Genomic DNA, 16,564 nt, shown 5'->3' with positions numbered 1-16,564 from the left:
TTGTGTTCACTGGGGCCGTAATATCAGGTCTCTGAATGTGGGGACTCAGTTGGCTGGGCAGCAATTGTGAAATATGGGGGGGAGCAGCGGGTACACACAAAGCCCAGGACAGTCACAAGACTGGTGGGGTGTGCTATGGTTATTATGGAAGCGAGGGCAGGCCCAAGTTTATAGGCATGTTTGTGAATTTCTTCTGGTGTATGTTTTATGCAGTAATGAAGTTATACATTTTATTTTAGCAACACATATTGAGGTGATGATGAACTGTCATGGCAGCTACATCTCGGAGGTTTTTTTTCCAAAATGTGATTGGATTATTATTTTTGATGGAATGCGATTGGATTGGGGCACAAAACTGAATTTGAGGAGAGATGTTTTACATAATAATGAAAGTATGTAACGTAATTAGAAAGGAAATAAAACAGAGTTAAACACTTGGGCCCCAAAAATCCCTGGGGCTGCAACCCTGGCACTTACATTAGGATCGTGCTCACTGGGAATCTCTGTAAACTTTATGGGGTCAGGAGCAGGTTCCCTAATAGTCGGGGGAAATCTGGGGCGCCCAACATATGAAAGAAGCTGGAAAGTTCAGTGTAACTGCCACGTCAGAAAAGTCATAGCAACCCCTTTAAATTTTTGTTAAATTGCCAAATCTTGGGAGGTCCTGGCCTGAACCTCCAGCTGGATACCGCAACTACCAGTGAATCAGTTGGTATGCTGCGCTGATCATATGTTGGGTGCCTGTGAAGGCCTGGGCATGGAACTCCCAATGTTCAGAGTCCATGGCCTCAATTTTAACTGACTCGTGGAGTCGGGATTGGAGGCGTGCGGGGGGTTAAAGTCCCGAATTAGGGGGCCCTGACACCATCCCGCCCCCCATGTAAGTTTCAAAGGAGGCAGGTACCCGCCCCGCACTGGGACCCGCCTACCCGAGGCGGGAAGGGATTAGTGACAATTAACTGCCTGTTAATGAAGTGTGGGATTCCCGACGGCTCCAAACCACGCCAAGTTAGAGTCGTCGGGCCGTCAGGTTGAAGGACTTGGAGGGGTCGAGATGTCGGTGTTCAGGTGAGTGATGGGTGCATGAGTGCAAAGGTAAGTGTGTTTGGTGTGTAAAGAAGTTTAAATGACCTGTACTTACCTTTTTAGCCTTCCTTCCTCTAGGTTTCGGGAGTCCATCATCTAACCGGCACAGAAAGCAGAACGGCTGCGAACTGTCAAAAGTGACAGCCTGCAGCTTTCTGTGCCGGAGAGATTTCTAACTGAGTCTGTGTAGAAGGACTCAGGTTAGAAGTAAGACTGTCAGTGTTTGACAGCTTCAAACAGCTGTGAAACACTGATATTTCATCTGTCAAAACGTCTTGACAGATGAAATTTCAGTCTGTGACGTCACCTGTTGCCGGGTGGCCCTTAATTGGCCTGCCGAGCCCGCTGGGCAGGCTCAACAAGGTCAATCAAGTTAAAATCGCGTGGATTGGCCGCATCCCGATAGAGGCGGGACTACAACCCCGAAAGTTGTAGTCCCGCCTCCTTCCCGATTTCTGAGTGAAAATCACCCCCCATGTCTCCCTAGCCCTGACCTCCTTATAACGGTAGGATTCTAAGCAGCAGGCTTCACCCTCATAAGGCCATCCCAGAAACATGGACACAACTTGGTGTCAGCTGTGGTTCAGTTGGTAGCACCCTTGCCCCTGAGTTCAAGTCCCACTCCAGAGACTTGAGCACAAAAATCTAGGCTGACACTCCGGTGCAGGGCTGAGGGGATGCTGCACCGTCAGAGGTGACTTTAAACCGAGGCCCCGTCTACTCCCTCAGGTGGACGCAAAAGATCCCATGGCACTATTTCGAAGAAGAGCAGGGGAGTTATCCCCGGTGTCCTGGCCAGTATTTGTCCCTCAATCAACATCACTAAAACAGATTGTCTGGTCATTATCACATTGCTATTTGTAGGAGCTTGCTGTGCGCAAATTAGCTGCCGCGTTTCCTACATTACAACAGTGACTACGCTTCAGAAAGTACTTAATTGGCTGTAAAGCGCTTTGGGATGTCCGGTGGTTATGAAAGGCGTTATATCAATGCAAGTCTTTCTTTCTGCTTAATTTCTGGCCTTTCCCCAGCCTCCTGCCAAAGCTACGACAATCTGCCTCCTCTCAGCCCCACAAATGAAAGTTTAATAAAACTTATAGGGGCTCTTCTTCCAACAGACCAGGTTTCACTGAGTGGGCGCCCCGTTCAATCGGCAAACAAAATGCCATTGGGTTCCCAATCATATCACAGGACCCCGAATTCCATGTATTAATGAGGCTCCCACTCTAGTCAGATGGCTGTCTTGGCCACCTAAAAAAAAGGACCCAGTTAGGGTGGCGACGGGTATGAATCGATTGGGAATGAGCCAGTAAGTTTATGAGGTGATTTTAACCGTGGTTGCCCTTTTCCCGCCGGGCGGGGATGGGTTAAAATTGTCCCCATAGATGCACAATATCAGTGCAGCTCTTTCATAGGCAAAATTATATGCTGAGCAGAAGTCTCCAGGATGTTTTTGCCTAAATTTAGCTTTGCACGATTATCTTGCTTTGTGCTTTTAAAATCAATAAAACTTTACATCTGTGAGTTAGCTTATACATAAAGAGCAACATGAAACAAAAACAGTTCAGGTGAAGGATTTCACTGAATTAGTTAAAATTTTCAATCAACCAAATAAGAAGTAAAACTCTGTCCCTACTCGAGGCAGACGCTGAGGAGACCGTCAAAAATATGTTAAAGATCTTGAGAGTGGAAGATTGGCTGGGGTCAGAGGCACATCTTACTGACAGGTGAAAGTTCCGACAAGCTGGAAATGTGTCCCAATTCTACCAAAAGAGAAAGCCTGGTCTATGTTTAAGAATTCTTTGTAAATCTTTATCCTCATCAGAATAAAAGCAACCACTAGTGAAAAATGTCTAAATTCTGTATACGTCAGAGGCTTAGTCTGTAAGTAAATAGTTTTCTTTTAAAACCCGATGCACATTAAATATAGTAAAACAGCAGTGTGTGCTTATTCAGGCCTGTTAAATGTCACTCATTAGAAGTAATAATCACTCACTTTGATTTAAAAATATTTTGCTGTAGATCACTCTTAAAAATAAACACAGCTCCTTCTGTTTAAATGAGTTTTTAAAACTTAGGTCAATCTTGCTGATAATGAATGTTACTTCTGACATTTCCCTGAAGGTAACAACTCTGGTTTATCATTAAAAGAAGCATCTCAACCCACAGAAAAGTAATACGTTCAATCGTAGTCTTTTCTCCTAGTACAAAGAAAAAAATGTATTGGCACAGATTTTACTTCCAAAATAATGGCGAGTTTAATGGCGGTCGCCATTATTAATCTGTAAATCGTCCAGTAACTTGTGGATAAGAGATACCCCATAAATTGCGAATCGCCACAAGTTGCTGGATGAATTGCAGCGTTCCTCCGCTAGCCTTGCGAAAATGGCAGTTCGTCCTCAACCTCCCTGTGAGTTTCATGAAATTGTTTTGTTAACTGACAAACTCACTGCAGAATGTTAGGGCTGATACTGAACAGTGCAAGTATCTTTTTAATGAGGAGATTTATGTTCCTGCAATACCAATCAATCTCATCGACCCAGAAAGGGAACAATTTAAACTGCGGAGTCTCTACAGGTAGTAAATTGTTGTTAAAGGTTTTTTAAATTTCAAATGTTTTAATTTTTTATTAATTTTCCTTTCCGTCTCTTTTTCTCTCTCTCTTAATCCAATATTTCTTTCCCTCTCTATTTCCCTTTCTGTACCTGATTTAACTCTAATTCACCCTATTGCCTTCTCCGTCATCCCTCGGTTTCTTTTTCAATCCATAAATCTAATTGGTTAAGGAGATAGACTGTTGGTCCTGTCGTTCACCAAGATCCCAGATGCCCCGGTTATCAGCTCGCACTTCCAGCAATTTATAGGGCAAAAACACCTCGCGCTGAAGGGTGAGGGGAAAAAGTCTAACTAACAGGGTACACCGCAAGATGCCCCGCTGCAACAAATTCTGGACCAATATGTTTAATATTATAGATATCTCGGCCTGGATTCTCCTTCAGGATAGATGGCTGCTAGAGGCTACACCACTCTGCAGAGGAAGCCCTGCCACTGCAACAAAGGAAAATCCTCTGGTGCTGCAGCGGGGCACTCGCTGTACCACCTCAAAGGAGCAGAGCCAGTGTCAAAGTCAGTGTACTGCTAGCCCAGTACCAATCTAGCTATGGGTTGGTGGTACTGCAGCAAGAAGATTGGCTAGTTTTCCAAGCCCTGCCCTCTCTGCATCATTGAAATGCAGACAGTCAAGATCCCTGCTAGTGGAGGGAGGGGGGAGGGAAGGAGGAACATTTCTGAGGGTGCCGATTTGGTGGTAGGCCTTCTTGCCAACTTTCCCTGCTGGCATCACCTGAAAATGGGTGGTGTGCTGGAGGAATATCCAGGCCCTGAGATCCAAGGAAATAATTAGATGTGATGCTATACCAAACAACACGCTAACTGCTTTTAGTTTCAAGTCCACTTTATAAAAAGGTCCAATCAGAGGGCACTGCACTATATCATATTGCACAATACACTGCTAACTTGCCCTGTGTCGTGTCCAACGTTGCAGCTGCAGCAGATCAGGGAAGTGCTGTGTTAGTCAGATATTTTTCTACATTGCAGTCTGCAACCGTAGCATTTTGTCCATGAGTAACCAGTAAATACTGTACTTCATTACAAACATAAGGTACTCTGTTTTGGTAAAAACAATTTATTTCCATAAAATAGATTTTGAATTCAATCTGAATTAAGGAACATGTTAAGATGTTTTGTGGGACTTTGCAGACTATGTGAGCTTTTCTCTAAACATTCTGAAATTAAAGGCAATATAAAATATGATTTCATACTAGCCTCTTACTATTCTTTGTCTCCTGAAAGCACTTCACCGGGTAACACACCAATTTTAAGCCAGTGCCAGTTTTTCAAAATTATTTTGCTTTAGAAGGCTGTTGTTTGCAAACAATAAATCATGGTGCAAAATACACATGGGGCAGAGATATCAATTCTCCAGTGCAGCAGAGCTTGCAGCATAGTTCTTATTTTCAAATACCAAAGTGGCCACATTAGGTCAGAATGATACTAGGCTCTGAAACTAACCTCGAGAACTACAGGTCCCAAGCAATCCACGTTATGTTTTGACCATCAGCTCGCTCATACAATCTAAAGTGTCAAAAATCACTACCATGCATCTAATATAACAACTTGCATTTATATCGCACTGTTAATGTAAAGAAACATCCCAAGGCAATTCATAAATAGGCATAAGGAAAAGGGAAGCCAAGACAGGAAAGGAAAGATTAGGAGGGTTATCCAAAAGCTTGGTCAAAGACATAGGTCTTGAGGAGGTATCTGAAAGTAGAGGAAGAGATATGAGGCAGAGGAGATGGTTAGGGAGGGAGTCCCAAAGACTAGGACTCGGGTGCCTGAAGGTTCTGCAGCGGAAGCTGGGGGGGAGGGAGCACATTCTAGGACAATGTGTTTGGGGGACAGGGAGACAGTGTAGGTCTAAGAGGGATAAGAGGGATGATGGACAAACAAGACTTCGTTTGGGAAAGGGAACATGCAGCAGAATTTGAGACAGGTTGAGGTTTATGAAGGATGGGAGATGGGACGCCAGTAAGGAGGAGCATTAGAGTAGGCAAGCTTGGGGGTGACGAGCTAGCTTTTAATGTCATATACCTGCACCCTAAATACTTTAATTCATTACCCCCTAGCAATTACCCAAAATAAACTGCACCTCGTCGCCATTTAGCCCACTTGCTTAATTTATTTACGTTCTTCTGTAATTTTCTGCCCCCTTCTTCACAGTTCACTTAGTATCATTTGTAAACTTGAACATACTCCCTTCAAAACCCAAAACCTGGTCATTTATGTATATGAAGAATTGCTGGTTCCACAGCACTAATCCCTGGGGGATATCACTCGTCAATGCCTGCCAATTTGTCAGTGTGCCTTTTATCCCAAATTTCTGCCTGCAAACTCCCAACGTGTCCCCCTCTATCTACCACCTCAGTGACTATCAAAGAGTTAGTTAGACATAATCTGACTTTCAGTAAACCATGCTGCCTCTCCCTCATGATTTTAGACTTTATCAAGTGCTCACTTACTCTGTCGCTGATTATGGATTCTTGAAATGTTCCCACTAGTGACATCTCTTTGACCTGAAACGAGGGGCTGGATTTTAATTCAGGGGCAGGCTGGGGTCGTGTAATCCACATTTTGTGTTATCCACCCGAATCTAAATCGATGTGGGAGATTGATGCGATTTTAACTTAATTGGCCAATTGAGTTCCAACGTGTGGGAACCCATGGCAAATGAGTTTTTCCAGCCTGAAAGTCGCCTCCGATTATGTCATCATTGCTGCTGCATTTAAGGTCTGCAACAAGCCTTGCTTCTTCTGCAGACTGCCAACCTTTTGGCCTTTCATGTTAGAGGGACCTGGAGGCAGAATGACCAGCGAGAGACCTAGGCCTGCTCCCAGGTTTGATGACGTCCTCTACCACACAAGGCAGTTGAGGCCAATTCATTAAATATATTCAAGAAAGGAGTTAGATATATTTCTTAAGGCTAAAGGGATCAAGGGATTTGGGGAGAAGGCAGGGACAGGGTACTGAGTTTGGATGATCAGCCATGATCTCATTGAATGGCGGAGCAGGCTCGAGGGGCCGAATGGCCTACTCCTGCTTCTATCTTCTATGTTTCTATTAAACTCATTGCCCTATAGTTACTTGATTTGTTCCATCAACAACAACAACAACAACAACCTGCAGTTATATAGAGCGTAAAACATCCCAAGGCGCTTCACAGGAACTTTATCAAACAAAGTCTGACACTACACCACATAAGGAGATATTAGGTCAGATGACCAAAAGCTTGGTCAAAGAGGTAAATTTTAAGGAGCATTTTAAAGGAAGAGAGACAGAGGTGGAGGTGTTTAGGGAGGGAATTCCACAACTTAGCGCCTAGGCAGCTGAAGGCATGGCCGCTAATGTTGGAGCAATTAAAATTGGGGATGCACAAGAGGTCAGAATTTGAGGAGCGCAGAGTTCTAGCAGGGTTGTAGGGCTGGAGGAGGATACAGAGATAAGGAGGGGTGAGGCCATGGAGGAATTTGAAAACAAGGCTGAAAACTTTACAATCAAGGCGTTGCTAGACCAGGAGTCAATGTAGGTCAGCGAGCACAGGGGTGATGGGTGACTGGGACTTGGTGTGAGTTAGGGTATGGGCAGTGGATTTTTAGATGTGCACAAGTAGGGTAGAAAATGGGAGGCCAGCCAGGAGTGCACTCGAATAGTCGAGTCTAGAGGTAACAAAGGCAAGGATGAGGGTTCAGCAGATGAGTTGAGGCAGGGGCGAAGGCGGGTGATGTTACGGAGGTGGAAGTTGACGGTCTTGGTGATGGAGCAGATATATGGTCAGAAGCTCATCTCGGGGCCAAATACGACACCAAGATTGCAATCGGTCTAGTTCAGCCTCAGACAGTTTCATCCTGCAGTTCCTTCCTGCTTTGTTGAATCAAGGTGCAACATTTTCTACTGGTAGTATCAATAAAACGAACAAGCTTTGGAAACTTATAGCTCATACATACCCAACTTCCTCGCCTGTTTCAGAAATCACAGAAATCACAGAAACCTCACAGTGCAGATAGAGGCCATTTCGGCCCATCGAGCCTGCACCGACACATATCCCACCCGATCCCCGTAACCCCTACACCAACACATATCCCACCCTATCCCCGTAACCCCACGTATTTAATCCCCCTAACACTAAGGGTCAATTTATCATAGCCAATCAACCTAACCCGCACATCTTTGGACTGTGGGAGGAAACCGGAGCACCCGGAGGAAACCCACGCAAACACGGGGAGAATGTGCAAACTCCACACAGTCACCCGAGGCCGGATTCGAACCCGGGTCCCTGGCGCTGTGAGGCAACAGTGTGAGTGCTTTACTTTCTTGGTTACTGCTTATTGGTTATCTGCTAAAATGGTGTGTAACATGGGTGAAACGCCCGACTCAGCACCATAGAAACACCAGTAACATTGTATGGAGAGGGGAGATGTCATCGTGGTCAGCTCAATAAATTGGAATAACCGCTTCATGCCAGAAGTAACTCCAACCAATAACAGCAGCTCCAACAGGGCACGTCATGGCAAAGGGCAAGCAGCATCTAACCACATTCTGGATATGCAGCAGGGGTGAGTCTGGCACGTCTTGTTGTCCAAGTCAACATTCTCAGCAATCACTGATGAAGTCAAAGTACCGCTCATACGAAGATGTGTTGTGTCTGATAAATCCATGGCAGATTCCAAACTTTAGTGAGTGTAAAAGTCTACAAAGTTTTGCATTGAATGGTGGTAGATATTTGTTAAGAAAATATACATGTGAAGTACATTTACCTGTATTGTCTGTAAGGCTTTTTCTATGAATGTGGCTGAAACGGTGTCGCCGTAGCCGCACTTGTGGCTCATCAGCGATTTTTATTGCACAACGCGGAGCTAAACCAATTTTTCATCTAGCCCCTAACTTAAGAAATAATTGCCCAAATTTATATATTTTCTACACTTTTTTTAGTCTCCACTTTTTGTGCTATGCATAATTCATTGGCCAGAAATGCAGACAGGTGAGATACTCCCAGTGAGTCACACTGTTGATGTTGCTGGCGCCTGGGACAAATGTTTCTTCAATTTTACAAGTTAGTGCTTCCGGTGCACAGCTTTATGCAAGGGGAGCACATATTGGAAACTTGAGTATGGAGGTCAATGCACACAATACAAGATTTCCTGTCTATTCATTTCAAAATTAAGTTTACCCCTATGAATGAACTGTGCCCTATTACACCAACATATTGTGCCGTTTAATTTTTATATCTGGCACATTGCTGTACTATCTTGAAAACATGATTCAATCTATGACAAAAACCACCATAAACAACATTATGCTCACCTAGTACAATCCTTAATACACTCATTGCAATATCCGTCCTTCAGGTAGCACGCTGCTCGATTTGAATGCAAAATGCTCAGTTCTGCTGGGCAGTCCAATCCTTAGAAAAAGAAGCAACACAAAACAGCGTTTATTTCCTCTCTTATTTCTCCTTACCTGAATATAGTGACTTTTGCTGGGGTATGGTTGCATGTGCATGTCAGTAAGCTATTTGATAATGGGAGCCAGCATAGTTGAATCTGATCTTGCCCTCTTTTAAGCCAGATTTACTGTACTACATACAGATCCCTGATGATAGATGTTTAGACAAAACAAAAATTGACGTATTTGAACATCTAAACTCCTAGAATAAAAGTTCCCACTGTCACAAGGGTTTTACATCAATTTGGTTTAACACTACTTCTCAGCTGATGAGCTGTTTTTGCATAGTGTACAGAGGACATGTCATGGCCAGCAATGAGATACAATAAATACCTCTACAAGTGAATTTATGATCTGCCTTAAGAGTAACTATTTTGTTCATACTTTTCCTTTAGCATCCCAATTCTTTCTATTTACACCATGTATATAAAATAGAATTTTAAAACAAATTTATGTTTTTAGAACACCACAAGCATGGAGACATTTTTAGCCAAAAGGTCCTGTATCACAATCTCAAACACAGAGGATGAATGCATATGTGTATACAGTATGCAGTAATCAATATGCTAGAAGGCCACCGTCATACCTGATTCAAAGAGCTCTGTAATGGCTTTAGTGTATTTCATCATCGCATCATCAAACTGTCCATTCTTGAACAGCTCATTTCCTTCACTCTTCAGCTTTGCTACAGCAGGGAGCAGGGCCCAAGGGTTGTTCTCTCCTTTCTCTGTCTCTGAACTTGACCCAGGTGGAAGCATCTGACTGGAATCAATTCTCGGAGGATCTTGACTTTTTCTTGCCACCGGAATTGTAACATTCTTGGCATTTTCACTTTTAGTTTCATGCCCATATTTATTTTGTTCAGTTTTGCTCAATGCTGTTAAATTACCGTCACTGTTTTTTTTAGTGTTTTCCCGTGCTGCAGCACTGACAGTATCCTTCTCTTTAGTCAAGTTCCTTTCATTAGTTTGACTTTCTCGTCTGTGGGAACACTTTTTCTGTGCATTCCCCATTACAGTTGCGTTTGATGTCTCTCCACTCACTGGCGTACTAGAATCTATAAGGAAGTTCACATATTACAGGCTAGATCGCATCAGTGGAAAGAACTACTGCAGTCTTTAAGAAGGGGGAGGTAAGGAAATTGCATCAAAAGCTTAATGTGGCAACAACATAACATTTCATAATGAAAACAATAGCAAAAGTATGAGATCTTCAGCAACATTTGCAACCAGTTAATCTGTGAAAGAAGGTCATGAATAGAGTCACATATCATTAACTGGTAAAGCAGTACTTCCCTCTTTATCAGCATAGGAAGAGAGCAATTTGCTTTACAAATAGTGAGTCAACTGAGTGCATTATAAAAAAAATCCTGCAAGTTAACCCTAAGAAGGGTGAAGTGCCTCTGCAACATCTGCAAGATCGTCAGCCAGTGCATTATCTAGTATCATTAACCCTTTGACTACTAAAACACTTTTTCTTCCAGACAACATCTGCAAAAAGTATTTTCAGTTGCGTTCGAATGCAGAATATTATAAAGAGGAATGTAGGAACTGTAGGTCTATAAAAGCATGGATGTATCCAAATTCAGGGTACTCTGGAAATAAACCAAAATGATATCTGGAGATATTTTTGATTTTGTTTTAGAAAGGTACTGTGCTCTTCAAGGGTTAAGTAAAGCAACAGGAAATAGTAAAATTATCAAACAATTTAATCCAGACAAAAAGCCTGTGTGGGAAAAATTCAGTACAGGCCAATTTACATATGTTTAAAATCATTTGGCAAGATCACATGTCTGAGAACCAGAGCTGTAATGACATTTTGGGCTTCTGGTTTTGGGCAACGAAAGCAACATTAACTGACACTATCCCTTCAAACTTTGCTTTTAATACTGTACTATAACAAACTTTATTTAGGCTTACCAATACGTTTACTTTATTATATCATGAAAACCAATAATTAAAAGTGAAATATTTATTGTTAACCTCTTCTTCCCCTCTCCTCCCCCACCCCATTCTCTCCCCTTCTGTCCTGAAGGGACCCACTGTTGCTGGTATGTGATTTCACAAGGACTGCCTGCCCTGTGATATTCCAAATAGCTCTTCTCCATGTTCAAGCCCAGAAAGTGGGTGTAAGCACAGCTGAGTCCTCTGCTGTCCTCGCCAAATGTCCACATGTTCAAACTTTCCAGCAGCTGTTGATGGTAGCAATAAGGACCTGAAGAATTGTGGCTGATATTTCCCCTGCTAGCCCAGGGACACCAAGACCAATTGCACTGACCCTATCACTGCCACAGCACAGATAGGTAGTTCACCACAGGTCAGCAATTGAAGTTGAGGCTTTCAACAACAACTTGTATTTATATATTGCCTTAACGTAGTAAATCATCCCAAGGCGCTTCACAGGAAATTATAAGACAAAAGGAGAAATTAGGGCAGGTGACCAAAAGCTTGGTCAAAGAGGTAGGTTTTAAGGAATGTTTTCAAGGAGGAGCGAGAGGTAGAGAGGCAGAGAGGTTTAGGCAGGGAATTCCAGAGCTTAGGGCCTAGGCAAATGTAGGTCCCTTACAGTTAGAAATGGAAGAACCTATAATGGGGAACAAGGAAATGGCAGAGCAATTAAACAAATACTTTGGTTCTGTCTTCACGGAAGAGGACACAAATAACTTCCCAGAAATGCTAGGGAACCAAGGGTCTAGTGAGAAGGAGGAATTAAAGGAAATTAGTATTAGTAAAGAAATAGTGCTGGAGAAATTAATGGGACTGAAAGCTGATAAATCCCCAGGGCCTGATAATCTGCATCCCAGAGTACTAAAAGAGGTAGCCATGGAAATAGTGGATGCATTGGTTGTCACCTTCCAAAATTCTATAGATTATGGAACAGTTCCTGCAGATTGGAGGGTGGCAAATGTAACACCACTATTTAAAAAAGGAGGGAAGAGAGAAAACAGGGAACTACAGACCGGTTAGCCGAACATCAGTACAGGTAGACTACCCTTTATCTGGACTTCCGAAAACCAAAACCCTCTAAAAACCGAAGGTTTTTTCGTTCAGTGTAAGTCGTGCGTACGAACGAAAAAACCTTCGGTTTTTAGAGGGTTCCGGTTTCGGAAGTTCGGATAAAGGGTAAGTCGTGCGCACGACCCCCCGCCGACCCCCCCCGCGGACCCCGCCGGCCCCGACAACCGCCAACCCCGCCAGCCCCGACAACCGCCGACCCCCCCGCGGACCCCGCCGGCCCCGACAACCGCCGATCCCCCCCGCCGACCCCGCCGGCCCCGACAACCACCGATCCCCCCCGCCCCGACAACCGCCGACCCCGCCAGCCCCGACAACCGCCGACCCCCCCGCGGACCCCGCCGGCCCCGACAACCGCCGACCCCGCCGGCCCCGACCCCCCCGCGGACCCCGCCGGCCCCGACCCCGACTGACTTACGCTGAGCGTCAGCGTAAGTCGTGCGCACGACCCCCCGCCGACCCCCCTTCCGAAATCCGAAATTCTCCTTTATCCGAAACTCGGCTGGTCCCAAGGTTTTCGGATAAAGGATAGTCTACCTGTAGTAGGGAAAATGCTAGAGTCAATTATAAATGAAGTGATAACAGGACACTTAGAAAATATCAACAGGATTAGACAAAGTCAGCATGGATTTATGAAAGGGAAACCGTGTTTGACAAACCTACTGGAGTTTTTTTGAGAATGTAACTGGTAGAATAGATAAGGGAGAACCAGTGGATGTGATGTATTTGGATTTTCAGAAGGCCTTTAATAAAGTCCCACATAAAAGGTTGGTGTGCAAAATTAAAGCACATGGGGTTGGGGGTAATATACTGGCATGGATTGAAAATTGGTTAACAGACAGGAAACAGAGAGTAGGAATAAATGGGTCTTTTTTGGGGTGGCAGGAGGTGACTAGTGGGGTACTGCAGGGATCAGTGCTTGGGCCCCAGCTATTCACAATATATATCAATGATTTGGATGAGGGAACCAAATGTAATATTTCCAAGTTTGCTGATGACACAAAACTAGGTAGGATTGTGAGTTGTGAGGAGGATGCAAAGAGGCTTCAAGGTGATTTAGACAAGTTGAGTGAGTGGGCAAATACATGGCAGATGCAGTATAACGTGGATAAATATGAAGTTATCCACTTCGGTAGGAAAAACAGAAAGGTAGAGTATTATTTAAATGGTGATAGATTGGGAAATGCTGATGTACAAAAGGGACCTGGGTGTCCTTGTACACCAGTCACTGAAAGCAAACATGCAGGTGCAGCAAGCAGTTAGGAAGGCAAATGGTATGTTGGTCTTCATTGCAAGAGGATTTGAGTACAGGAGCAAGGATGTCTTGCTACAGTTGTACAGGGCCTTGGTGAGACCACACCTGGAGTATTGTGTGCAGTTTTGGTCTCCTTACCTAAGAAAGGATATACTTGCCATAGAGGGAGTGCAGTGAAGGTTCACCAGACTGATTCCTGGAATGGCAGGGCTGTCATATGAGGACAGATTGGGTCGACTAGGCCTGTATTCACTAGAGTTTAGAAGAATGAGAGGGGATCTCATTGAAACATATAAAATTCTGACAGGGCTACAGACTAGATGCAGGGAGGATGTTTCCCCTGGCTGAGGGGTCTAGAACGAGGGGTCAGTGTCTCAGGATATGGGGTAGGACATTTAGGACTGAGATGAGAAATTTCTTCACTCAGAGTAGGAATTCTCTACCACAGAAGCATGTGGAGGCCAAGTCACTGAATATACTTAAGAAGGAGATAGATAGATTTCTAGACACAAAAGGCATCAAGGGGTATGGGGAGAGAGCGGGAATATGGTATTGAGATAGAGGATCAGCCATGATCATATTGAATGGCGGAGCAGGCTTGAAGGGCCGAATGCCTGCCCCTGCTCCCATTTTTCTATGTTTCTATACAACAGAAGGCACGGCCACCAATGGTTGAGCGATTATAATCAGGGATGCTCAAGAGGGCAGAATTAGAGGAGCGCAGATATCTCAGGGGGTTGTGGGGCTGAAGGAGATTAGAGATAGGGAGGGGCGAGGCGATGGAGGGATTTGAAAACAAGAATGAGAATTTTGAAGTCGAGGTGTTGCATAACCTGGAGCCAGTGTAGGTCAGCGAGCACAGGGGTGATGGGTGAACGAGACTTGGTGCGAGTCAGGACACGGGCAGCCGAGTTTTGGATCACCTCAAGTTTACGTAGGGTAGAATGTGGGAGGCCAGCCAGGAGTGCATTGGAATAGTCAAGTCTAGAGGTAACAAAGGCATGGATGAGGGTTTCAGGAGCGGATGAGCTGAGGCAAGGGCGGAGATGGGTGATGTTACGGAGATGGAAATAGGCGGTTTCAGTTATGCTGTGGCCATGTGGTCGGAAGCTCATTTCAGGGTCAAATATGACACCAAGGTTGCATTCATATGGTTTCCTGGCTCATACGGCTTAATTCCATAATATACAGAGTACTTACCAACAGAAGCATTAACAAATTTAAAACACTTTCATAAAAGAGCTTCAGTTGTAAAGTGCTGGCTTTATGAAAAAAAGGCTTGCATTTATAATAGCGCCTTTCACGACCATCGGACATCCCAAAGCAGTTTACAGCCAATTAAGTACTTTTGAAGTGTAGTCACTTATGTAATGTAGGAAACGCGGCAGCCAATTTGCACACAGCAAGCTCCCACAAACAGCAATGTAATAATGACCAGATAATCTGTTTTAGTTATGTTGGTTGAAGGATAAATATTGGCCAGGACACCGGGGATAACTCCCCTGCTCTTCTTGGAAATAGTGCCATGGGATCTTTTACGTCCACCTGAGAGAACAGACGGGGCCTCGGTTTAACGTCTCATCCGAAAGACAGCACCTCCGACAGTGCAGCATTCCCTCAGCACTGCACTGGAGTGTCAGTCTAGATTTTTGTGCTCAAGTCTCTGGAGTGGGACTTGAACCCACAACCTTCTGACTCAGAGGCGAGGGTGCACCAACTGAGCCACGGCTCCGACTCCCTTTTACTACAGTTTGCCTCCTTGTTTAAAAGTAAAGCTGTAACAGTGCTTGCTTAGTGGCCACAACCTGTGATACTGTGTTGCCACATTCTCTGAAAGCTAATTTTTGCCTTGAAAATGACAACTTGGAGAAACAGAACTTGGGCCTATAGTTGAAATGTTTTAAAGTAAAACGAGCTGATCGCCTGTGGCATGCTAATGGGTAGTCTGGGATCTAGAGATTCGTTGTGACGTTTTGTTGTGAAAGTAAAGCTGTGAGTAACCTGGAGGGAGGGAAGGAGGAGGGGAGGGAAGGGAACCAGGAGGGGGGTGAAGAGCGAGGGTGAGGGGTGTGAAGAGTGAGAGGGAGAGGAGTGAGGGGGAGGGGAGTGAGGAGTGAGGAAGGAGGGGGAGCGACATTCCATACAATGTGTGCAGCTGTGCACCTCTCTGCTGGCCCCGCACAGCCGAGGACTGGCTTTTTCAATGAAAAGTTATGTGCAAAACTGTGAATGGGTCGCGCACCAAATAAAAAATAAGAGGGAACATTGAGGGGGTGGGGAGTGAGGAATGAGAACGGCGGGGGAGGGGAGAGAGGACGGCAGGGGAGGGGAGTGAGGAAGGAGATTGGATGGGAAAGTGTAGGGATGAGTTAGAAGGCTGGGGTGAGAGGAGGAGAGCAGCATCAGATGCAGGGGGAGATTACAATGATTCAGTGGGTTGTTGAAAGAGAAAAAGATAGAGGTAATTTTAATATTTCCCCCTTTTCTGCTCCCCCTCCTCAAAAGTTAAAAAAAATAAAGCTGACAACCTGAAGAAGCAAAAATAAATTAAAAAGACAAGTGTCAGAAATGGAATTTTTGGATGAACCATCTAGTGTCAGGAGGACTGACAGGCAAGTATGGCCCTTTCACGTCCTCAGGACACAGAAATTTCTTCATAGTCGATTAATTAATTTTTAAAATTCTAGTCGCTGTTGTTCTGTAGGCAAACACAGCAGCCATTAAGTACACAGCAATTAGCAAATAAGATAAATGAACAGATAATCTGAATTTGGTAGTGCTGTTTTAGGGGTGTTGGCTAGGAGATGAGGAGAACTGGCAGAAGAGCCTGTTTACTCTCATCCTAAGGACAGTACCTCTGACAATGCAGCACTCCCTCAGTACTACATTGAAATGTCATCCCAGTTGGGTTTGAACTCTGTCAGAGTTGAGTGGTACCACTGAGCCAAGCTGACACCCAAAGGTCAATATTATATACAGAGTGCACATATAGGTAAATTTACCTCGGCATGATATAGTGTTATAGTGGAGAGGGAAATATAGGCATCACTGAAAAAAAGTCTAATAAAGGTTAACTTGTCCTGGAAGTGCACATTATATATACATTCTTTACTATTTTATTACTGAATCTTCAGTAGCCTTGTCTACT

General features: G+C 44.3%; 1 protein-coding gene across 5 annotated transcripts in view; it reads right to left on the bottom strand.

Moving 5' to 3' along the window:
- LOC147115157 (sperm-associated antigen 1-like) overlaps positions 1 to 16,564 on the bottom strand; it is a 169,773-nt gene that overhangs the window by 79,344 nt on the left and 73,865 nt on the right. For all 5 annotated transcript variants that reach the window (XM_085993451.1, XM_085993453.1, XM_085993452.1 and 2 more), the window contains 2 exons: positions 9,734 to 10,204; positions 9,007 to 9,106 (listed from right to left, as the gene is read on the bottom strand). In XM_085993451.1, coding sequence (XP_085849577.1) covers positions 9,007 to 9,106; positions 9,734 to 10,204 — 571 coding nt within the window. The remainder of the gene's footprint in view (positions 1 to 9,006; positions 9,107 to 9,733; positions 10,205 to 16,564) is intronic.

This window comes from Somniosus microcephalus, chromosome 7 (genome assembly GCF_052327205.1).
Source record: "Somniosus microcephalus isolate GS21.2 chromosome 7, FLI_Smic_1.0, whole genome shotgun sequence".
NCBI lineage: Eukaryota > Metazoa > Chordata > Chondrichthyes > Squaliformes > Somniosidae > Somniosus > Somniosus microcephalus.
This window is presented reverse-complemented; position numbering and strand designations above follow the sequence as displayed.